This window comes from Paramormyrops kingsleyae, chromosome 2, assembly GCF_048594095.1.
Source record: "Paramormyrops kingsleyae isolate MSU_618 chromosome 2, PKINGS_0.4, whole genome shotgun sequence".
NCBI classification, from domain to species: Eukaryota; Metazoa; Chordata; class Actinopteri; order Osteoglossiformes; family Mormyridae; genus Paramormyrops; species Paramormyrops kingsleyae.
In genome coordinates, this window is record NC_132798.1 from 17,419,703 (window position 1) to 17,444,707 (window position 25,005).

Here is a 25,005-nt window from a genome sequence, read left to right on the forward strand (position 1 = left end):
GAGGGAGCAAAAACAGTGTGTCACAATTTTGTGGCTATTTTGTATGGCATCTTGCTGATGACAGATAGGACAAAATGCAATTGATAAACAAACGGGGTGCATGGCAAAATGTTCTGGTCCACAAATTTAGCAGAGAACTGCTCTTGTATTTCGCCTGTAAAATATACCCAACTGGAAAGATATATAGAGTCTGTAAGCCATGTGGATCATTTTGCTTATTTAAATTTTTTTTTTTTAACTATTTTTATCATTGCTTTTTTCCATTACAAAATAGATCACAAAATACAAACACATATATACAAGAAAGAAGGGGAAAAGAAAAAGAAAACAGGCACAGAGCTTTAGCCAGCTGCACTGCACGCTGTCCTCCCCACACACTTTTGACTGCGATTCGCTTGCCCTCCATCTCTCCCCAGGTCCAGGTCTTGCTGTACTTCCTGCAGCTGGACACCATACCCACGCCAGACAGCAAGCGACAGAGCATCCTCTTCTCCACAGAGGTGTAGCGGGAGCAGAAAAAGCAGAGCCGTATGTGCAAGAGGCCAGACAGGGGGCTCCCTGGGTCACAGGGGCTGCTGTTCATCTGCACTGAAACAGTGCACTATCATGTCAGCTGCTCTGTAGCTGGCGCTTGCATAAAAAGACCATCAGAGGGCGCCATAACTGCACCGAACTGACACAAGAGCCTCCTGAAAACACATTCCTTTCGCTGTTGTCTTCTGAACATTCTCAGTTGATTGTGTTTTGTTAGGCTGAGTGTTTTTGGTGTTTTCTTTTGTCTTACTCTCATTTTAAAAAGTCTGTAACTGGTGTGCAATCTTTTTAGTCAATCGGTATGCACGCTCGAAGGATTATAGTTGAAATCCATGATAGCTGGTGAGGGAGGCAGGAAGATCTTGTTCGTTGTTGAAGGCCGGGTGCCTTTGCTGTGGTTTCTCTCCCTATCTCGCGATGTTATACGTTACTGTCTTCTTCAGACAGGTCGCCTGCCTTTCTTTACCATTCAGGGTTTGCATAGACTGTGGAAATCACCAGGAGATGTGCACGCCTGAAACTACTTCACATTCTCTGCATCATGGTTTCCGGGGCTTACTGAGAGCCTGTAATTCCACGCTGCTTTAACTAACTTGTGACAATCGAGTGTGCCATAGAAGTATCTAGGAAAACCTTGGTTGTTGTGAGGAGGAATCCTCTGAGAATTAAAAGTAGTCTTACTACTGAGGGAACGCAGTTACTGCCATATTGACATTTTAACATCTGCATTTGTAGATAAGTATTTTACGAGGCCAGGAAAAAAAAACACAGAGCATGTGAAGACATCTCATCTCATTGGTGACAGATGCTTTGCTAAGATTGACGTGAGTCAGGAGCTTGGAATTTGCATCAGCGTTGTGCCTGGATATAATCAGTGTCTGCAGCGCAGGACCTCATGAGGAAGCATCTTACCTGCGTGCCTCTTCCCAAGCCGATGGCTGCTCTGGGGCACAGCGTTAAGAGCTGGAATGTCTGCATTATGGGCTAGACCACCTTCTTGACTTATGTCATCGTACTTGCGTTGTCTCGGTGGTGAGGTATGCCATACATGAGCTGATTCAGGTGTCGTCTGTCATTGGCTGACGTTCAGTATGTGTGCGTAGCCGCCGCCTATGCTTTGGCTCTCATGATAACTCATTCCAGGCAACCAGCATCTCTGTTTTACGTACGTTTAACACGCTAATCCGGTGTGTCGCTACTGTATCTCTCATAGGAAGTATAACGTGAAAACATTCTGTAATATGGGCAACTTGAAAGCTGAGCTTTGACTTTGTATGTATTTTTTCTTTCATTGAGAGCATTTTCGTGTTTTTCTAATTTGCCGTAAATGGTGTACTTTGTAATCACTTCACATAACAAAAAAAAAACAAAATATCCAGGCTGTCAAAGATTGCTTTATGAATAGGTTGTTCACTCTTACCATTTTTAGCTCAGTGGAAATGCATCCATTTAATCTGAAGCTCCCTTGAGGAGTGCTGCAGGCTGCCCCCTACTGGTCAAGGTGATCTCTACATCAGCACATTGCCTCTCCTGTCATTTCTCTTCAGTGGGGGGCGGGGCTTCGGAAAGAGCAGCCCACCGTTAACTGGTAGATACAGAAATGCACGGCAGGCAGGATGTGTTGCAATTCAATGGACAATAGATGGTATCCCGCTGCACTCGGCATAAGTAGCGAATCATGTGGAATGCCGGATAGTTGAGATCCAACCCACCTACATACCAGTTAGCTGATCGCAATAAGTTCAGGTTTATTTATTTGTATCACTTACATTTTAGAGTGATGTTTTGGTATGGCTTACACCAGTAGTGTCATTCCGCCCAACCTCAAACCCGCCCAACCCTAGCTGGGATTTCACTGCTCCTGGGCATAGTTGGGATGGGTGGGAATATTCTCAGCATTCACAGTTAGCGGTTAGTAATCGGTGCTGACAGCACTAGCTGGTAACATGCCCACTGTAAACGAGTCATCAGAGGGAGGTTATGTCTAAAGTCTATGTTACGTCTAAAGTCTATGTTATGTCTAAAATCTAAGCGTAACAGTTTACTAATTGCCAGTGGTGCATTTTGCTGGCTTTGTTTGTCTTCCCCAATATCATTTTTCGTATTTCGCTTGTATCTTAATGATCTTGGTTTGAGTTTTTTCTTTTATTTGATAACAAATATATCAGAGGATAGTGAGCTGTGTTATTTCTTAAATTTTTTTAAAACCTCTAACATGCAGGCATGTTGATTTCAATGTGATGATTTTAAAACGTATTTCTCTCAAGGCTAATGTTTTTTTTATTTTATTTTTTTTTTTTAGTTTTTTTACAGAAGCTAAGCCAAGCCATTTCACCCAAAACATTTTTGGGGAGGTCATATACAAATGTTGACAATGTTTTTTAAAAGCAAGAAGGAAAAACTGGCAAACATTCCTGTTGTCTGAGTTTGTGCATCCTTTTTTGGACTATGGGAAGTAGCCTTTAAGGGAGTAGGCTCCTCCTCCTGGGGAAGCTTCAATGTTTATAGGCTGGCAGAATCTTGGGACTCTTCTGATTGGTTGGTTGTCTGGGAACCAGAAGCTCGGTGCCAGTTGTAGATGAGTCCCATGCTCAGACCTGTCGTGACTTGCAGGGTCACGCCATGGACCACCAACAATTGGGGTGAAGAGAAATGTATGAAGAGTGATAACGGGAAGGGCGAGGGGGTGTATCTCTGGTGGTGGTGGGGTGTGGAAATGCATTAACAACAAACTGATGTTACCTTCAAACAGGAGCCGAGTTTTGATGAAAGTCAACCCTTTGAACCCACTATAGATTCAAACATTCAGAACTTAAAAAAAGATTTTTTTTTCCACTTCAGTTACTCTATCTTATGCTGGGCATCTGCCCTCCATGTCCGAGCAGCCAGCAGCCCTTCTCTGGCAGTTTCCCCCAGACCTGCTGTGCCATTCGAGCACATCAAAAAGCCGATCCAGACACGGGTTTCAGGGCGTGATGGTGCCAAGCTTAGGCGTATCCCACAGAGGCCTGTCTCTTCAAACGTTTGTTCTTTAATCGAAGCTCACCGAGTTCGAAACTCCACCCTCCTGTCTGGGACAGTAGCCTTTAATCGATTTTGGTTTTACCACAGGGGCGTCTAAGCCACGTTGACCAGGACGTTAAGTCAAGTTAAGGCTTCCCAAAAACAGCACTGTGTGGACCTGTGGGTGACTCTCTATCATTGCGTTTCGCCGGTTCCCGTGTGCCAGGGGCAAAAGCGAGGCAGCTACGCTACCCAGATATCAGAAATTGGGTCTGAAACCTGTTTGAGGCCCATTACTATCATTTGGTTTTTGTTCCCTATTTATTTATATGATTCCAGATATCCACTGTGATCACTGTGTCTTATGGAGAATGAAGTCTTTAAGGTCTTGAGTGTTCCTGCCGAGTGTAAGCAGGGCCACATCAGTAGTATGTAAGAACCCACTGATTCAGAAGCAGTCGGGGGAAGCAACAAGGTTTATATGTATATAACAAAGCTTCTGACTCCTTTCTCCCTGCCTTTTTCTTACTTATTCCAAAAATGTGCAAAGATCTAGGTAATGGGTTTATTTATTGAGATGTCAATCAAGATTTAACTATATAATTAGTAATTATAGTAGTAGTATTAGACTGTTTAGAAAGGCTACTTCTAACTGATTTTCCACATAATTAAAATCTTTTTTATTGTAATTAGTCACTGACATAATCCCCTCAGATCTGAAGACGTGTAAATTGAGAAAGTTCTAATGTAAGATTTCATGCTTTCTGAAAATGCTCTGCTATCACGAAAGACATGACAGCTTAGGGAAAACATGCAGTTGACACAATGTTTTTATTTATTTTTTTCTAATTCCTGTTTACTGATCATGTTGCTGCAAAGAGGAAAGATGTTCCGGAACTGTTCACAGCCTCTGTTTGTACACGGAAATTTAAATAAAACCACCTGTACGTACGTAAGACTCTTTTCTCGCTTTATCCTGTAAGGAGTTCACTGAGCGGTGAGCAGCTAACAGAAAATGAGGGGGGGGGGGGGGGGGGATTTGCACATTATACCATATAATATCAATTGCATTACTTAGTTCCTCCAAAATTTGTTTTTACGAAACAGCCTACATTTCCCTGCCCAAGAGGGGCACCGCGGCCAAGCCCCTCTGGGATCTTATATCTACAACCTCCTGGCCACAAATATAGCTCTTTGAGCGCTACATCAGCTGCGGCCCTCTAGGGACATCAGTGAGGGCAGATCTGATGTTTTCCAAAGCCTTTGACCATGCTCTCCGTAAACATAACCTATTATTGCATACAAGACAAGGTTACATATAGTAAAGGTGGATAGTTCAGGTCCAGAAGGTAAAAATCCAGACCAAGATTTTGTTTCAACCAACCAGTGGAGTACTCTGTGACACTTTATACTCAACTGTTTGGTTGAAACAAAATCTTGGTCTGGATTTTTACTTTCTGGACTTGAACTATCCACCTCTGCATATGAGGGAGGAGAGTAGAAAAAATGGAAAAGTCCATACAGGCAAATCAAGAGGCATGTAGGTGAGGTCATGTGGAGTGACTGGTAGGCTGTGGCTATAGTGGTGCCTCTTCTCTGTTGCCTGGCATGTAAAGAGGAAATAATTTCCCATAGAATGCCTGAAAAGGGCTTTGATGGTTCCTGTGGTTGAATACGGTGGGTTGGGGGAGGGGGGTTGGGCATGGCCTTGGTAAGCTCTTCAGGGCCGCCACAGACAGTGACAATGTTCTTTGTTCATTGCGCATTATTCGCCCTGCCAATGTTATCAGTTTCGGCCAATCAAATCAAAACGTATCCTAGGGGTCGAAGAGTAACTATTTCAATATGAAGTATTTAGTATAGCATATAGCCAATGTTTAGAAAACTGAATATTCTTCTGGAACCCCATTAAAGAGTGTGATCAAGTATGCCTGGTTTATAAATGTTCAAATCATGTGCAAAATTAGTGACATGTTAAGTTACATACAGATTCATCCATACAGCAACTGCCATTATATAAACATGCCATTCGCTGCAGACGAAAAGTTACTCTGTTTTGAATTGCTCATCACAGTACTCAAACATGTTAACTTGCATTTATATAAATAACAAGGCCTCCTCCAACGGCATGAACAAAACAGATTGGTGAAAAGTATCAATGCAAATACTGAGCTACGTAGGTGCAGCTTAGCCACAGAACTTTAAAAGTAGCATGTAAGAAACTACATTTGCTTTAAACCTTTGGGACCACATTTTACTGATTTGAGTTCAAGTCCAGGTCTGAAGTACGTAACTATTCGCTGCCTTATGGTTTTAATTATCCGGCTTTATCTGCACCTGCCAACCAAATCACGAACGTGTCACAGATATTGACAGTGGAAGAGCATAAAAACCGCTGACCAGAATCTGACAGGATCTGCGTCATGAAGCTGTCAGTGCAGTGGTTATGTTGGGTGGGGTATGGAGCAAAGAGTTTAGGTCTCTTTAAAAACTTGGCAGATCTGTATGACGCCGAAAAGTTAGGTTTAAACACGAAGTACTTTCAATAGGTCCCTGTACAGGTCCGAGACTACAACAGAAATGTCGGTACAGGCTTGCCAGTGTGCAGTTTCACATTCAATTTTATTTGTCAAGGTGTTTTGATTAATTTTATCCATAGCCAAACAAGTATTTTATGTTCGTACTCATACACCGACCGTTCGTTTTCGTGTAAAAAAAATACATATCAAGAGATGCACAGTAATCATTACACGTAAAATTAAAATGGAAGCTTTTGCTAACTGGTACGTTCGGTTAAATCATTTTAAAGTATTTACCATTTTACAAGTACGAAAAACCATTATTACGAAACGGGTATAATTTATACGCGTCTAGCTGGGGGGAAAACCAGCGTGAATCAGCAATGTACTGCTTTGTTAACCTTTTACGCGAAACCCGGTGAACAACACCCTACCCCCCCCCGGGACAGCAGGGTCCGCACTCCACGCCGGCATGGCGCCCCCTAACGGCCTCCTGTGTTCGGCCAGAAGATATCCCAGAGTTCCCAGCGGTCCATTGAACTGGAAAAAAGGAAGGGCTACGAGCGCAGATGCAAGAGTACTAGATTCTGAGTTGCTGTGTTCCATTTAAAGTATTTTTTTAGTGAGGAGTCCCAGCATTCACTGGGGTTTCTTCCAAATAACACTGCTGCACCGACATTTCTCATGAAGACGACAGCCAGTTTTCAGTCAGAGATTAGGAAGACTGCGCCTGCTCTCCATGGATACTTGATTTGCGCAGATAGAGGAGCGCTCTCTTGGTGGGATAGCCAATCTACTTGCTATATATCTACGTCGGGCTGCTAAAAAAAAAAAAAATCGGTACTCGCCACCCTGACAACCGGATCAATCCCGGAGTCCGGCGGCGGATGCTGGCTCTCGGGATAACCGTACCGATACGCCGCGTCCCGGCCTCCCGGAGCCGCCCGTGAAGCTCCCAGCCGGCGAGGTGGCGGACGGACTGCGTACGTTTATGGGACGAGTGGAAGAAGCCGAGGTGAGGGTGGGAGCAGCGCCCGTAACCCGTCCCGCGAGCGGAGCCGTCTCCTCATTCTCGGAGCTCGCGCTGACTGTCGATAGGCACTCGCGACGGCTCGGGACGGTAGGTGGGAGGTCGCGGTCCCTAACCTCTGTTCGTAACTGCACCCGTGGGACGGCTCAGCGGTCCTGCACAGATCCGAAAGTTGAGCGCGGAGCGGCGTCCGGTTAGACTGGTCTCGGCCGGCTGCTTCCCGGTAAACGGAGCCGCCTCCGACGCTCGCCTTTTCTGACATTCCAAGACCGTTAGGCGTCCGTTGCCGCCCTCGTTTCGGCCGCGCATACCTGGGTCAGGGAGCGGCTCTAGATGGGGGTAACGGTTCGCCTCGAAATACCGCTCCACCTTCCGAGCTCGCTTGGGAGAAGCCGCTGGGCTTCCGCCGATTTATGAGCGCAAAGATGCGATGCGAGTCAGACGCTCGTAGTTAAAGGGACCCCTGGCTGCATGGATGCTTGGGCCGCTGGGAGACACTATACGTTAAAACTAAAACTGTGTGGCTGTTTATCTTTGGTAACCAGTCTTAGGATTACTACTATCTTATTTGCCATCTGTGTATATAAATATCCATTTTTATAAGGGGCCAGCGCCGTTGTTATGAGGGATTTATACTGTGGTTAAGCGATTGGGATAGATCAGATTTTATCAGCACCAGTGTCCTTTCCCCGTGGCTCGAACCCCCCCCTGGTGGGGTCCATCCATCAACCCTGTGATCAACAATGAAGCGTGGAGACATGGGGAACCGCGGCGTGGCTGTAGTTGCTCAATCTGCTGTTGTGTCTGGACGCCACATCTGCATTCCACATCTTTGGCCCACATCTTTAGGGTTAAGGGTGTTATCGAGATTTGCCTCGTGCCAAGTGTAATGCAGGAATGACAGAGTTGGTTTTTGTTAGTCCAGGCCGATTATAGATGTGAACAACACTTGTATGCAGGTCAAAGTGTGTTGTACTTGATGATCAGCTCTGTATAAGGTCTTTGATGCTCAGTTTCTAAATTAGTCTAATAGGAATTGGGGCTGGTTTCAGGCATGTTGCCTCAGGCAGACTGTGCTCTTAGCTGCTCTATGTCAGCCCCCCTTTCATGGCCATCTAGGTGACTTATTCCTGCATGAGCAGAAGAGGCAGCTTACTGGTTTTGTGGTGTAAAAATGAAGCATTTTGGATGGGACGAGGCTTGGAAAAAGACACTCAGCCTTCTTTGGGCGTGTGTCAGATATTCCTTCTCAGTGGCACTGTCATATTTTGCTTTTGCCCTTGTCATTTGGAAGAAGCTGCTGTAGAGGTTATTATTATTATTTGGTAGTTAATCTTAATTTCCGGTTGCTGACAATGTATTACTCATATTATTCCTGCCTTCACTAAGTTGTGTGTTTGTGATTGCATGTTTCTTAACTTTTTCTTTTTAAGAAAGGGAGGTTCAGATAATCCTCTGTAAGAAGTTTCAATGACTCCATCATTTGCCCTGGGAATGTAACTCATGCAATGTGAATTACACTCTGTCTTTCTCTCACAGTCCCTCGCTCTATCTCTACCTCTTTTTTTTTAGCCAGAGAAAAAAAATCCCTAACAGAAAAATCTGGAAGTCCTGGAAACATGCCTCTTGCTGTTTCAAAAGTAACTTTTCCAAACAAAACACATTCCTCCAGTTTGAAGCGATGGAGGGGGTTGGTCGGGGGTGGGTGGGGGGGGTTTCTTGAGCTGTAGAGCTGGGGGAAGACATTGCTGGTGTGCCTTGGAGAGTCGTATTTTGTTGATGAACATATGATTTGTGTAGAGAAGCCTATTTGGGGGGGGGGGGGGGGGATGTTGCAGCAGGTGGTCCCTAGTCATGCCCCCTGACCCATTTTAGTGGGAGGGTCAGGAGAGACACCCAGATGCCATGCTGGAAGCCTAGGAGAACATTGACACACATCATTAAGTCGATGTCACACACTACTTCCCATTCCACGTTCCTTCTTGGGGGTAACACATGGTGGAATCAGCTCGGGTGTTTTTTTTTCTTTCTCATATTTGTTTAACCCTGCTGTCTTGACCTGTAACGTTTAAGCCACTGTTTCACATGCATTTCCGTTTTTGGAGGTGGGAGTGAAAGACCAAAGAAATGCTATGTACAGCCACAGAGAATTTAAAAGCTCTGAAGCGTGCTGATGTCAGAAACGGGGGGAGCAGGGGGGGACACATGTCTGTACTTAGAGGGTGCTGGTAAATAGTTTTATCAACCTGCTCATGTAAGTGCTAATCGGCCAAGCTTTCTAACAGCTGCTTTTCAGACAATAGCAAGACAGTATTTCTTGTGAGTACGCAAAGTTCCTTACCGGTTGTGGTCTGAGGAATTCCTGAGCTCGCAGGCCCCTGTGGAATGTTGAAAAATTCAGTGGAATGGCTGTTTGACTGAAAGGTAACTGGATATTAAGATCTAAAAGTGTGTCAACTAATACAAAAATGACTATACATCAACATCAATACTACAGCCTTAGACTGAAGCTCCCCTTCTCATTTCCAGTGACTGTTCCATTTGATTGATGGAATCGGTTATTAAAAATTGTTGATGATGGTTTCAGTCTGGGAGGCGGAGGCAAACTGACAGAATTGGCTGACAGAGCTGCTGCAACCTTTCTTGAAAGAGAGTAAGTGACAGATGAAGAAACTTAAATCCATGGCAGAGAATAGCTTTTGGTAAGCAAATTTTAGAAGGTTAGATCTGTGTATGTAAAGTTCTCAGAGTTTGTGACCAAGGATAGCTGTCCTGTGAGTTCATTCCATGCTGAAATACTATTTTCCTCATTAGGAGTTGTATACTAGTGGCATTACAGGAAATTACATTGACAGTATCTGGAATTATTCAGGAACCAGATTAGCGATTTTTGTCTTTTAGTAAATTGTGTACTAGTTTTCCTTTTGCAGTGCTTGTAATTTCCAATTTTATCTATAATTTAGCATTTATTTTTTGAAATGGTGAATGAAAAGTAGAATATTGATGAATTGGGATTGTGCCGTTTGTTGGAAGTATTGCTTGCAAGAACAAGCAAGGTTTCTGATAAGGGTTATCCGAAACACAGTAGGATTCTTTGTTCAGAACTTTTCACATAAATAAGACCACTTGCTGACTTTCTAGTAGAAGACAGTAAGATAAAAGCAAAATTCCCTTCTTACTGTGTCTGCTTTTCAAGTAGCACTTTTGAAATTCACCCTGTTCCTTCAGCAGCCGGACTGATGGCATTTTAGATTTGACCTGTGCATCTGGGCATTTTAATGATTTAATTATGAAAATTCCTTTGGCAGGTTCGTGAAACAAATTTGCCAAATGAAGGTTAAGCAAAGTCTAAAAAGTTGCAGTCCTTACGTGAGCGTTTAATAAAATCATTAAATGTTTATTTTTATTGTTATAATGCTGTTAAGATGAAATATATTTTGGAACCTTTCAAGTGTTATGGTCGCAACAAGGCAAAATAATGATTAAGTAATAATAACATTTAAATTTTCTTTATCGGTTTGGCGGGTGAATAATTGCCGGTGGTTTTTTCATTTTTCCAATGAGTTTTTTTAAAACTTATACATAATGTCTGTAAAGTATTTGTATGACTTTTATTACAGAGATGTGTTGTTGTAAGGATGTGAACCACATCAGTTTGATCACCACGTTAAATGCTAGGTCCCAGGTCACACCGGGCACAAGTCAGGGACATTGTGAGTAGGATTCTTGTTTTCTGGGGGAAAAAAATAAAAGAATGCAAGCTACCAATGCATCACAGGCTCACTGGTGATTGGGCAAAATGTTCTTGTTATGGCTGGGAGACTTTTATAGTGAGAGAATCTGATGTGGTGGGCAGACTGAGGCCTGATTTTTGAAGGTCAGTCTGGTGGTATGCCTGTGGAGAGGGCGGGTACCTCTTGCAGGGCAGCAGGCGCCCGCAGAGGCCACCTTTCAGGCTGGCATAGATGCCAGTCTATGGCAGACATGCCCGTAAGTCTGCCAGTACAGTGGCGCTTTCACACGCTTGGCCCAGACATACATGCATATACAACCATTTCCTGTCTCCCGGCCACCTCCGGAAGCCAGTGTTATGGAAGGGAAGTGAATCCTGCTGTAAAGGCACTCCGGTTTGTAGGCGGCGGGAGGGGTACAGGCCGGAATGAAACGTGACCCGTGTCTTTTTGCCTGGCTGCACAAACATAAAGCCCCCTGCTGCCCAAGAGTCCCATGGGCAGCTTTGTCATTCACTCCCAGAATGCTGTTCTGTGATTTCAGGGGGCACTGGGATCTGGCTCTGCCGGCCAGCCTGGGGATTGCCCAACCGCCCCCCCCCCCCCCCCAGTGTTTGGCGGAGGATGCAGAATGCTGATTTAATCAGCAAAGAGAGTAAACAGAATGCCCCCCACCCATGCTGCTGGGCTCTTTGACCGCAACCTGGCCCACTCTCCTTTGAGAGGGGGTCATTTTCTGTCAGGCAGTATTTAGACCTTGCTCTGCTTTAGTTCTCCAGCAACAGTGACGTGTGTGTGTAAGAGAGAGAATGAGTGAGTGAGTGCGGGGGGCTCCTATCTAAATGCAGTTGGGAACAGCCTGCTAGCCCTCAGGTCCGCCCCTCAACCCTCCAGGGTGGAGAGAGTAGACGGACCCCTCCCATTCCCCACCTCTTCAAAGCTCAGTCCCATGACACTGGCCTTGAGTTTAGGATTACATGAGTTCGCTCTGCGTTAACAGCTCACTCCATTGGTATCAGTATCGCTTCGCAGCTTAGGGTCTTTGAGTAAGCCTCAGTTATGGGTTTGTGAAGCCAGGTGCCGTGTGTGTGCATGTATGTTTTTCGTCCTGCTTCCGGGCCCATTCTGCATGGCTCCAATTGATTTTGGGGGTGTGAAAAAATGTTCAGAGACAGAGCAGACCAAGCATAGTTGGACAATCAGGCGTCACATAAGAGGCACAAGACTAATCTGAACGGGATCTCTTACACATCAGGCCTGTAATCTGTATGTTCACTTTTACAGTTGGGGAGTTGTAGTGTGTGGGGGGGGGGGGGGGGGGACGCCCTTTTGGGCTTTAAGTTTTTTGAAGATGCCCTGTGACCTAGATATTACCCCTCTGGAGTGGTGAGGGCCCCATGTCGACACCCCGCAGTTTGCTCCTGTGTGCCTTAAACAGGGCTTTGTGGGGAGGTTTGAGACTTACAGACATTCTGATTCTTTCGGCTGCCCCCAATCAAACCTCCCAAGAAGAGCCCCCCCTTCAGGACAGTGGTCAGTAATTCCTGTCTCCTTGTCAGGGGCAGAGCTTGCATTACAGTGCTTGATGTACTGTAATGCCTGTGTGATGTGCTGCTTCATCTATCCCCCTCCTCTGTCTTTTCTCCACTCTTCACCCACATGCTATAATAAGCTGTGCTAAAAATGCTCCCTTTTGCTCTCCTAAAGATCCCGAAACACTTCCAGCTAAAACGACAAAGAATTCCCCACATAGCTTTTCCTTTGATCTCTTAGGCTCCCGGGAAGGCTTGGGTCACATGACTGTTCTCCTCCGATACGGCAGGGAGGTCATTTCTGAAGCAGCGTCTGTCTCCAGACGATTGAAAAACAAATGGCTTGATCGTTGTCGTTGCTGGTCCAGTCACAGTGAGTCTGGTCTAGCGGCTGGACACCCCCCCCCCCCCCCCCCCCCCCTTGAAGATGAATGAGTGCTGCTGAGCTGCCGTGTTTTCCACAGCCCTCCTCCCTCTCTGGCGGGGAACACAGGCCCTGTGTCCGAACCTACTGCTTACTCAATGGAAAATGGATGACGGGTCCCAGCCTGGAGTTTCTACTGTGGACCCCAGGGCACTGAGCCTTAACTTGCCGAGATGGGGAGGGGAGCTTTAGGCAGAGATAATGTTCCTCAGCAGACTGAGGCTCTGCAAGGAGAAGTATGAAGTACGCCATGGTTTCTGAGCCTTCAGTGAGATCATTTATACAAAGAAGGACAACCTAACTATCTAAAGACTTTGTTTGCCTTTTTCATACACCTTGTAGCATCATAGTTGTACCTGGGAAATCCTCCTTTGAACCGCTTATCATGATTAGTGCCACAGGGGGCTTAGAACCTATCCTCTGCAGCATTGGGCACAAATCTGGAGGGTATACCAGTCCATCACAGGGCATTCTAGACACCAGTTAGCCTAACTGCATGTCTTTGGACTGCAGGAGGAAACCAGAGTGTTGGGAGGAATCCCAGCGCACATGGGAAGGACATGCAAATACTACACAAACACAGCAGAAGTGGCACTCAAACCCTGAACTCTGCAGGTTAAAGGCAAGGCTGCCACTCTCTGAGATATCCAACCTGTTGTAGCATAGTAGCTTCCATGAATACAGAGTTCCTTTTACATTTTATAGGAAATGCTTTCGGTTAGTTGCGCATTCATTGTATACAATAAAAAATATTGGATAAGTCCACGTGCACAAATAACTAGCTGTTCATATGCGATGAGTGCTTTGCCGTGTCTGAGTGTTTTGGCACGTGTAGGAGGCAAAGCAGTTTCTGCTCTCGCTGCAAAATTTGGGGAGGGGGGACTGGAAGAGTGGATAGTTGTTTTTGTCAGATCTCAAAGAGCAACCTAAATTTTTGCCCATAGCTTTGGGAAGAAAAACAGTGGAAAGTTGGCTGGATTAGCTGCATGGCTGCTTGCTTCACCCTGGTGTGCTGTAAATCGCTTTCATCTGTGCTTTATCTGCTTAGCAGCTCTGCTACACCTGGCTTCCATCATTTTTACCAGGAATATGTACAGTTCAATACATATAAATATGTCGATCTCCTTTAACTTAATGGCATCTGGTTCTGCTGAATTTTTCTTCCTCAGTCTGTCATAGTAACTGCTGCTGATTGTTAGTAGAAAGCGTTTGTCACAAACACGTATTCTGAACAGATCTGATCAATTATTCATAATGTCCTGACAGTTGCAATGTGGTAGTTTACAAAACAAATGAAATATTCATGGGATAGTTCCTCCATATTTAGTTGGAATCTTTATTTGTGGTCTGTTTTGAATGTCTTATTTTTCTGGGGGAAAAAATATATATAATTAAAAAAGTAATTTGAAGGTGCAAGCTCTCTTGCAAGTTAGAGTTGGCTTTAAACTATATGCCTGAGGTGGAAATCCAGTGTCTGGGTGACTGAAAGGCTGCAGTCTGTTGTGACAAGGTGCTTTTTTACTTTTGAACACAGTGCCAAACGTGAGCGTCTCTGTGTAGACGGAGACATCTGCTGAGTGGATAAATAATCTGTTGTATGTTGGAGCATCATGGTGCTGGCTGCTATCTGGTCTCTGCTTTGGGGAGAGCTCATATTTATTTAGCAGACGTACATTTTTTGAGAAATTAGGGTCAGCCAGTCTATAGAGCAATTTGGGGTGAGGGCCTTACTCAGGGACCCAACAGTGAAACCAGGGCTCCAGACTACAACCATTTAGTCATGCTTTGCGACCATTTTTGGAGACTAAATTTTATAATTAGGTGCACCAGTGCGACTTGCAAATATGTGCCCCATTTATATCATAGGAGAATTTGTGTGTACAGTATGTGTGTGTGGGGAGCTTACGAAATTATTCAGAACTCACAATCAGGATCTAGGTTCCTGAATTTCAGTGGGGAAAGTGCTTCATGAAAAAGGCACAACAGCAGCATAATCTGTGCAGTGACAGATGACCTGACAGAACAGCTGTTGACTTTACGTTTACCTTTGTAATTATTGTATTATTTGGTGTTTTTAGGTGCTTTCACACTGGTCCTATGCTGGACTTTTGAAGCTCCTGGCCACTTTCATGTGTCACTTTCATGCTTCGCAAAAGAACTGGGACCTTTATGCTAAACAAGCCTGGGAGACACAAAAAGATTGTAGGTTAAACTTCACACATAATTCAAAACTATCCCACCAACCCAGAACAATGGAGGATGAACAAGTTGTTTTGTTAGTTATTTTGGAGAGCAATCTCAATCAAAACAGGATAACAGTCTTTTACTTATATGTTACTCATAGAACTCACAACGTTTGCACAACGTTTAATTTCATTATTAAATCTGGCTGGCAGATCAATCTTTCTGCTTCACAGAATAAAAAACAATGTAACATTCTGCTAATAAGAGCTGGCAAGTTTCATCGCCTGGAAAAAGTTCCTGCAGTGTGAAACCACCTTATCTTTTAAAAAGCACCATTTAACTTTGTGACTGATCCCTTTAAAATACATTGCATGGTTATTTCTGTAAATTGTGTATTTATTACCGAAACATTTATCAGGAATACAGTTAAGATGGAAAAAAATAAGTGTGTTATATATTGCATGTCGATTTAAGTGGTGTGCCTAAATTTTGTGCTGGTGCTTCTAAAATTTTCAGTAAGGAGTACGTTGACTGGAATTCTTTGTCACCAGGTAACCTCACCTAATCAATTTGACAGGGAAATCCACTGAAATCAGGCCATGGGACTTGCTGTCCCGCTTCCCCGCTCTTGGTCTGCTTCATTTAACCCTTCAACCAGCTTGACTTCTCTGTTCCTTATGTTTTTTTTTTCCATCCCCTGAAAAGAGTTTGCCTGAACATTGTCTGCTCTCCTCTTCAGAAGCTTATGTTTGTCTGCCCCCGTGTGGCACTCCAGTGAATAACACAGCACTGCTCCAGCCTCGATGAGGGCAGCAAGGGTTTGGGATGATGTAATGGGCAGGGTAGAATATAGGCAGCTTATATTGCATTGATGGCTTGCTTACTGGATACTCTAGTCTACATTCTGCTGTAGCCAGCTACCTCCCTGAGCGCCGTGGTTTTATGTTACCACCCCTATCCGGATTACACCCTGACAGGGGTTGTCTTGTAACACACCCAATTCAGATGGGCCTCATACAGGGGTGAGTTTACATCCCCCCTCTCTTCCATGTCCAGATCCAGCCGTAAATGAGTGTGGTGCCGAGAGCCCAGCATGAAGAAAGCAAGCAGGCCAGCCTCCACTAAAGCCCAGAGTGGAGAGCGGGGCAAGGCTGAAGGGGGATCGGCAGGCACAACAGGGAAGGCTGCTGCCAAGACGTCTGGCGTAGCGCCGTTATCCAAGGTATGTGTCAAACTCTGCTTCCAGACTTTTTCTCTGCCCATTCTCTTTGTGTATTCTCATCCTGATTTTCTGAATGGCTTTGCAGACTAAAAGCAATGATGACCTCCTAGCTACAATGACAGGGGCAGCTCCAGTCAACAACAGCACCGTCACCAAGGGCAAGAAGGGCAGCTCCATCCACCCGTCCTCCACAGCAACTAGCTCTGGGAACCCCGAGGGCAAGCCGAAGACAAACTCTGGTTTGCTTGTAGTATTATAATAATAATAATAATAATAATAATAATAATAATAATTATTATTATTATTATTATTATTATTATTATTATTATTATTATTATTATTATTATTATTTTTATTATACTTCTGCAGTTGCTTTATGGACCGAATCATCATTTCTGCTTGTTTCTTCCCCTCTCCCCTCACCTTTGATAAGGCTCTTCCACCAAACGTGGCACCTCTGTGACCTCCAAGGACCCCAGCTCATCCCGGGACCGACTGCGGAACTCCAGGACCTCTGGCGGTCGAAAGCTTTCAACGACGACAGCAACTGCAGCAGGGCCCACCGACGCAGTACAGGCCAAGCGTTCCCGCAGCCGCACCCTGGCAGAAACTGAGTCCCGCATGAGCAAGTCCAAATCAGACAGCCAGATTGGGGATAAGGCAGCGCTGGAGGCCAGGGTAAAGGACCTTCTGGGTCTGGCCAAGAGCAAGGACGTGGAAATCCTGCAGTTGCGCAATGAGCTCCGGGGCATGCGAGCGCAGCTGGGCCTGGGGGACGAGCCTGCAGATGAACGGGCTGACGATGAGGACAGGCCGCAGGGCAGGGAAGCATCTGCCATCACAGCTGCTGATGTGGAGTCCACCCTCCTTTTGCTCCAGGACCAAAATCACAGTATCCGTGATGAACTGAACCTGCTGAAGAATGAGAACCGAATGCTGAAGGACCGGCTTAACGCTCTGGGCTTCTCCCTGGAGCAGCGACTGGACGGGCCGGACAAACTCTTTGGCTACCAGTCTGCAAGTCCTGAGCCAGTGACGGACGGTGGCCACAGTGACCGCGGTGGTGCCCTAGCCTCATCCGTGGAGGGCTCGGCCCCTGGCTCCATGGAGGACCTGCTGGTGGAGCACCAGCGCAGCAGCTCCGTGGACAACCTAGACAGTGAATCCAGTGAGGTTTACCAGCCTGTCACTTCCAGCGACGACGCACTGGATGCTCCCTCTGGCGCCTCTTCCTCTTCCTCCGAGTCAGAGGGTGCACCAAGCCGCGAGCGGTCACGGAAGGGCAGCAGCGGCAACACGAGCGAGGTGTCGGTGGCCTGCTTGACGGAACGCATCCACCAGATGGAGGAAAACCAGCACAGCACAGCCGAGGAGCTCCAGGCAACCCTCCAGGAGCTGGCCGACCTGCAGCAGATCACGCAGGAGCTTAACGGCGAGAACGAGCGGCTGGGTGAGGAGAAGGTCATCCTCATGGACTCTCTGTGCCAGCAGAGTGACAAGCTGGAGCATCGGGGTCGGCAAATCGAGTACCTGCGCTCGCTGCTAGAAGAGCATCATGTGGCCTACTCCATGGACGAGGATGTCAAGAGCGGCCGTTACATGGAGCTGGAGCAACGCTACGTGGAGCTGGCAGAGAGTGCCCGTTTTGAGCGTGAGCAGCTGCTGGGTGTGCAGCAGCATCTCAGCAACGCGCTGAAGATGGCTGAGCAGGACAACAAGGAAGCCCAGGAGATCATCGGCGCACTCAAAGAACGTAACCACCACATGGAGCGCGCCGTCGAGTCCGAACGGCAGGAGCGGGCAGCTGCCGTGGCTGCGCTTGAGGAGTGCAAGGCTACAGCGGCCAGCGACCAAGCCGAGCTTAACCGTTGCCGGGTACAGTTGGAGCAGGAGCGCCAGAAGGTGGCTGAGCTCTACTCCATTCACAACTCTGGTGATAAGACCGACATCCGGGAATTACTGGAGAGCGTGCGCCTCGACAAGGAACAGGCTGAAGGCGAGGCCACCAGGCTGAGGGAGGATCTGGGCCACACCCGCAACGAGGTCGCCCGACTCCAAGACACCCTCAGCAAGGTGAAACCTACTCCTTAGGGTCTGGCCCACTGTCAGAAGCATGTTAGTTTGGGATCGTTGCAGGATTTAAAATTTTGTGTGCAAAAACTTTGTGTGCAATGCAGCTTTGACGTGATTTGCATAAATGCGTCTTTGCCCCAGTAGTCATAAACATTGTCTTAATGGGGTCCTATTATGCTTTTCCAGTTTTTTCCTTTGATTTAGTGTGTTATATAGCTTTATGTGCATGAAAATGGTCTGCCAAGTTTTAAGGTCCAAAGAACGTACCAAATGGAGTAACTCACCACAAAACCCACTCTCCTCTAATCTGCCTGAAATGCCATGTTGGAATTTCAGTCCTTACTTCCGTGACATGGTGAGGTCACCTGGTAACAGAATGCTTATTGGCCGCCTACGTGCATGGATCTGTCTGCAGACTGAAAAATGGCTGTAATGGGTACAGCAAGCTGAATTGGACAAACTGACCAATCAGAGCACATTAGGCTCATTGGGGATGGGGCTTAAAACTTATAGGCAGTGAATAGAGATGTATAGCATGACAAAAATAATGTGTTTTTGGAACACTGAAGCATGTAAGTTTATTGTATTGGAACCCAAAAATAAAATTATGAACAGTGAAAATGAGCATAATAAGGCCCCTTTAATAGAATAGAATAGAATAGAATTCAACTTTATTGTCATTGCACATGTCACAAGTACCTGGCAACGAAATGCAGGTAAGAGTAGGCTAGTGGTTAGTTCCCTACTCCAGGTTGCAGTATTTCGCTTGACCTTGTTCCTGTGCCTGGGTATCCCTGCTTCGGTGTCTGCATGCCTCCAGTTGGACGAAGAATACCGGGATTTCAGGGATGAGCTTCAAAAACAGTTGGCAGAACAGAAACGAGCCCTGGACAAGCAGCGTGAGGAGCTGGAGGAGAAGGACACAGAGATTGGGGACATGAAGGAGACCATCTTCGAGCTGGAGGACGAGGTGGAGCAGCACCGGGCGGTCAAGCTGCACGACAACCTCATCATCTCTGACTTGGAAAGTGAGTGTTGGAGCCAGGAGGGGCGCGGGGGCTTTGAGGGAGAGGGCGGCCTTTTGTAAGGCTCCCATGGAGTAACCGTGGGCTCTGTGCTGGGGTAACACACTATTCCGGTTCTCTAAGATGAGTGATGAACATGCTGTGTGTGGGTCTGTGGGTGATCAGAAGGTCACCGGATCGAATCCTATGGTCAGCAGAGTGATTTCTGAGAGAGGCTCTTCACCCCCAGTTTCTGCAGGGACCCTGCTTTTCTGAATGTGCATCTCTTTGGAAAAGAGAGTCTGCTAAATCAATACATGTAATATGAAATCATTATTCCAAACATTTCCTGGTGAAATTCTGCAGATGTGCTTCATCTAACAAAAATCCTTGGAACCATCAAGGCGATTGACCTGTGGATACTGGTATTCACTTGTAGTTGTGTTTTCTGCCTCCATAGATTGAAGAAAAGCAGGGTACAGATAAAATGCTAATGAACACTAGATGGAGCCAAACAGCTATTTTCAGCCTGCACAGCTCAGCGACAATGATTCTTTGGTCACAGCTGGAGTCACCGTGCTGGTGGATTGGCAGCATGGTCGTTCAATCAGATGTTTTACTGTCTTGTAGCTCCAGAGTCTAAAGTTTAACCCCAGATCAGCTTATGTGAGATGTCAGTTTCTCATTATAGCCAAATACAGTCAAATAAAAGCATAATGTTTTTTGCTGCAAGTCACTTTCCAGCTGAAGTCAGACAGGTGAAGTTGTTTTTCATGTTTTCTTTCAGACTCTGTAAAGAAGCTGCAAGACCAGAAACATGACATGGAGAGAGAGATAAAGATTCTGCACCGGAGGCTGCGGGTGAGTGTTTGGTAGCAGATGCTTAGGGGGTCTCTGGGGGTGGGGGGTTGTGATCACTAACGAGTTCACCACACCTTGTGCACAGGAGGAGTCTGCGGAATGGCGCCAGTTCCAGGCCGACCTGCAGACTGCTGTGGTCATCGCCAACGACATCAAGTCGGAGGCCCAGGAGGAGATCGGCGACCTGCGTCGGCGTCTGCAGGAGGCCCAGGAGAAGAACGAGAAGCTGAGCAAAGAGCTGGAGGAGCTGAAGAACCGCAAGTACGTAGGACGGGCAGGGCTAGGCATGGAGGGGGCGTGGTCCCCAGCACGGTGCCTGAACCGGCTGGTGTGCACCCACAGGCAAGACGAGGAGCGGGGCCGTGTGTATAACTACATGAATGCAGTGGAGAGGGACCTGGCGGCTCTGCGTCAGGGCATGGGCCTGAGCCGGCGCTCCTCCACCTCCTCTGAGCCGTCACCCACCGTCAAGACCCTCATCAAGTCGTTCGACAGCGCCTCACAAGGTGCCCGTCGCCAAGCCAAACTCTTTGCTCCTGGCCGTGTGACACGTTGAGCCCTCCGTCTGCAGGGGACGTCTCCTTACTGGAGTGTGTGCTTGCAGGTCCAGTCCCCACCACGTCGCCCCCTCCTGCTGCAGCCGCTGCTACCACCACACTTCCCCGGACTCCCCTGAGCCCTAGTCTGCTAAAAACTCCCCCTGCGGCCGCTGTCTCACCTATACAGGTAGGGTCACCTGGGCATGATGTGACGTACGGGTGGTCCTGTAGGTCCTCCTTGCACTTGCTGGTATGTTATCATGCAATAAAGTGCTGCCAGTTTAAATAATTTGTTTGGGATTCTAGGCCTTAAGGTTCATTCCCACTATGCACGGTGAGTTTTCCCAATTGCGAGTTCTGCGATTCTGTGCAATGTATGATGTTCCCACTAGTGTGCTGCTTTGCAGTGCATTTTGAAAACACACTGCTGCATGCATTTCTCTGCATTTCGTATGTGTTTTTTTTTTTTTTTGCTCCCTCTTTCTCCCCACAAACACTAGGGACAATCAAGTACAGTCCTAGAAATGACTAATACAATGCAACGTTAAAAATGAGACTTAAATGCAGAAAACTGCATGCTGGAAAAAAAACACACGTCATTGTGTTGGGCTGCATTGCATTTTTTGGCTTCCCTAGTGTGAACATACCCTAATTCGTGGTCGACACAGGCAGCTAGCTAGACAGATATATGATGGGAGTGGGGTCCTTCACAGGAATGTGATCGCCAGGGTTGACTCGACTGGTTTATTCTTATGGAACAGTCGCTATGTTCTGCGTGTTGCATGTGTTTTTGTGCTAGTAGGGTGCCATTTGACTGGCACATCCTGTCCTCATTTCAAAACTGTCCCGTCCCCCCTCGCAAGCCACCAAAACCTTGCTGATAGCCGTCCTTCCTTTTCCTGCCGTCACCGCAGACAGTCTCTGGCCTCCGTCCAGCCCAGACCTAATGACAGAGACCAGCTGACTGGGGAGAGTTTATCTATGCCACAATTGTGTTCTTATTTGCTTCTGGGAAAGTAGGGGTTTGTCGTGCCATAAAATGTGGCTTTTCTGCTCTGGCTGCCGCCACATTTGTGACTCGTATAGTCCTCGAACACCTGTTGGGGAGATGGCGTCCACAGCTTCTCGGGCTCCTCTAATGGCAGCCATTTCTCCCTTTCTGTGCCTTCGGCACATGCTCTTTCAGGCATCTCGGGACTTTCTGAATTGTTGTTTTGTATTCGTGTCTTGTGATAAGCATTAGGCTTTGGTTTTGTAATGCGAAGATTTTATGTAGCATCTCGACAAGATAATTGTTACCTCGAGCTCTTAAGCCTTTTTTGGGGGATTGATATCACAATATCTGTCATGAATGTATGTGAGATTGGAAATGGGCATATCTGTAAAAATCGTTTGAGATTTCGGATGTATAGCCATAAAGCTTATAATACTTGTGCATGGTAAATGCCTTATACCATCATTAGTCTGGGATATTAATAAGCGTGTAAAAGCTTTAGAGGCAGAAACGTCTGAGAATCATGAATGAGTGTCTCTGTATGCCAACACAGGAAGACACTGCTTGGGCCACCAAGGTGGTGCAAAACTTAAAGGGTTTGCCGTGGATCCTAAGAGAGGCTCGTTCCTTGTACCTTTGAGCCCTGTATTTTTGCTGAGCTGATTCAAACGCACTGTGCCCTCCTTTATTCCAGAGACACACCATGAGCGGGTCCATCTCCACTCCGAAGCCCCTCCCCTCCCTTGGCGACAAGAGGCCCGCCTATGCGGAGATCAGCGTGCCAGGTGGGTTTTCCGGGGACCCTCAGCAGCGGCCCCGCCACCTCCCTCGCTTATCTTCCTTCTGCCTCCCTCAGCAGGGCAGTCAGCATTCATTTTAGCTCCGTTTCGGGTAGGAGCTGAGTGTGTTTCTTTAAAGGCCCCAGGGTAGGAGGCGGCCCTCAGGAATGCCGGTCTCACTGGCTGAAAAACATACAAATTTGCAGGTATCCAGTTTCCCAGCAGCGTGGCCCAGCTGCCTTGAAGCCTGCCTGAGCAATGGCACTTTTCATGTTGCTCACCCGGCCCAGTCCTTTGGCCATGGCGTCGCTCTGTCTGATCCAGCGTGCCGTTGTTTGTGGGCAAAGCTGCGCTCCTTGCTTTTGTGAGATCAGACCGGATTGCTCCATCACTCACCAAGACGCACCGGTCATATGTGGCTGGTTTTCCTCTGTGCTACGTGTTTCCGCGACGTCTCTTGTCCTGCTTACGTCAGTCGGGGAAAAAAATTAAAATGAAATACCGTGAGACGGCCGCATCTCCAGTGTCGCATCCCTCACTGGTGTTTTCTCACGGCTCCGGCCACCGTCCTGGCAGGAAGTGGCCTTTATTTATCGTTCTCTGTGGTCAGGGTGAGGGTCTCCCTGGCGTCTGCTACTGCAGTCTATCATTTTTTGAGACTCCTGGGGTTTAGGAATGGACCACTTGGGAATGGGGTGGAGAGCAAGACATCAGGGGCACTAAAAAGTGTCAGTTTAAAGCTTTGTCATAAGATGCCCCTCCCTCCTTTGATTTTATTATGGTGCTTCGTGGTAGACGTGCAGACCAGGATGTTCTACTCCCCCCGCACCCCACCCCGTTCTACACCCCCACCTTCATACCATAATTACCAAACACCCCCCGCAGTGATATAGCCCAGGGGCAGCATCTTCAGAACAGGCAGGCTCACCCGTGTGGCGGGCTTACGCTCATTTCACAGGAGAGCCACACAGCTGGAAGGTGCCACAGGCCAGCAATTACCTGTGTTTTAAAGGCCTCTCGCCCCACCCTTCTCATTTAGAGCCTTTTTAAATGAAATGCAGCTGGTTGAGACCTCGGGGTTCTGCGATAGGGAATATGCAGAATTACCCTTGACTGATTTAAATTTAACAAAAAAAAAACACAATTTGCATTTGTTATCAAAGCCCATTACTGGTAACCTGCCACTGCCCCCTAGAGCTTCAGCACAGACATCACGCAGCCGAATCGTTCCCCAACAGTGTCGGATGGCGCACTGTGACATTAATGCTGATCAGCCTCCAAGCTTTATAACCAGGAGTGCAGTGTGGTTTCCTCCCTTGTCATGTGACCATGATGTCATATGGCTGATTGCTGCCACCCACCGATGATTCATCTGTGTTGGTGTCAATTCAGAAGGTCAAAGTGGATTTTACTTAAAGCGAGTTTCCCAGAGACTCGGGGGGGCTTCAGTTGACCAACTGTGGTCAGGAAGCCATGTGGTGGGTGATGACATTGAGGTCAGAATAACCATGGTGATTTGTGTGTGTAAGGACAGTTTATGAATGGCGTGGATCTCCATCATTTGCTCACTGTAGACAACAGATAGAGGAAGAAATTGGAATGGATGTAGCATTGCAACTAAAATCTGTGTCTGTCACTCCACCGCAGTACATTTCACAAAGAGCATAAATGATCTGGTGACTGGCCTTGTATTCTGGTGTGAGTATCATCCACACACTCACTGTCTGTTCGTTAAGTCTAGGAGAAATCGCACATTAACTTGCTAGAATGTGTTTAGGCAAAGGTTACCTGTCGATTAGGTTACCATCTCTGCTACAGGCCTGGATGAAGAGGCTGGTTGGAATGGTTGATTAAAAGTGCCAAAGAATGAAAATCTGCCTTGACCTCGGCATAGCTGAATATGGAGAGATCGGTGCGTGGAACTGATATACTGTGAATCTCAAACACAGTTGTTCCCTCTTTCAAATATAAATATGTAAAAGAAGGTGGTAAAATGGGATGATTCATAAATCTTAGGCTGTTACGTAACTGTCGTAACTACGCCCCCAAACTTAATATACACCATCCCACTTTCAAACCCAATGGACCTGCACAACCTGTAACAGATATTTTCTCTCTCGGGGGGCATGCATGCAGCTTCCATAACTGCACCATTTGCGAGCTTGCTATTTGGAGTTTTTGAAAATTGCATGATGAAGGTTAGCACTATAAAATCATTTGTTGTGAGAGGTACAACATATTTACAGTGTACTTGTTATGATGCTGAAAACGAAGTTATGACAATGCTGATGTTGTACCTAGGCTGAAGTAGGAGTATTATAGCTATGTGTGGCAAAGTTGTGTACAGAGTACAAAATAACAGCAATGATAAATGCACAGTATAGGAAATATATAAACCAGTAACTGTTAATATCATTATCAAGTATAATGTACTGTATGTAAATTTATGTGCTTTTGCATGATTGGCTGTGTAGTAGGTTTGTTTATACCAGCATCACCACAAACACGTGAGTAATGCGTTGCCATATGACGTCACTAGGCGATTTTATTAATTTTTTTCTAGCTCCAGTTTAATC

The 25,005-nt window shown here is 46.5% G+C and overlaps 2 protein-coding genes across 6 annotated transcripts in view; both read left to right on the plus strand.

Moving 5' to 3' along the window:
* si:dkey-91m11.5 (BCR activator of RhoGEF and GTPase) overlaps positions 1-4,488 on the plus strand; it is a 62,459-nt gene extending 57,971 nt beyond the window's left edge. For both annotated transcript variants that reach the window (XM_072706967.1, XM_072706970.1), the window contains exon 23: positions 417-4,488. In XM_072706967.1, the coding sequence (XP_072563068.1) occupies positions 417-506 (90 nt within the window). In that variant the 3' untranslated portion in view covers positions 507-4,488. The remainder of the gene's footprint in view (positions 1-416) is intronic.
* A 2,083-nt stretch (positions 4,489-6,571) lies between these two features.
* The window catches only part of specc1la (sperm antigen with calponin homology and coiled-coil domains 1-like a), a 34,975-nt gene continuing 16,541 nt past the window's right edge, over positions 6,572-25,005 (plus strand). For 2 of the 4 annotated variants that reach the window (XM_023833802.2, XM_023833806.2), the window contains exons 1-10: positions 6,572-7,071; positions 16,014-16,179; positions 16,265-16,418; positions 16,613-18,252; positions 19,073-19,280; positions 20,044-20,117; positions 20,203-20,378; positions 20,460-20,623; positions 20,722-20,843; positions 22,345-22,435. In XM_023833802.2, coding sequence (XP_023689570.1) covers positions 16,051-16,179; positions 16,265-16,418; positions 16,613-18,252; positions 19,073-19,280; positions 20,044-20,117; positions 20,203-20,378; positions 20,460-20,623; positions 20,722-20,843; positions 22,345-22,435 — 2,758 coding nt within the window. In that variant the 5' untranslated portion in view covers positions 6,572-7,071; positions 16,014-16,050. The other 2 variants (XM_023833803.2, XM_023833805.2) reach the window with 2 other exon arrangements.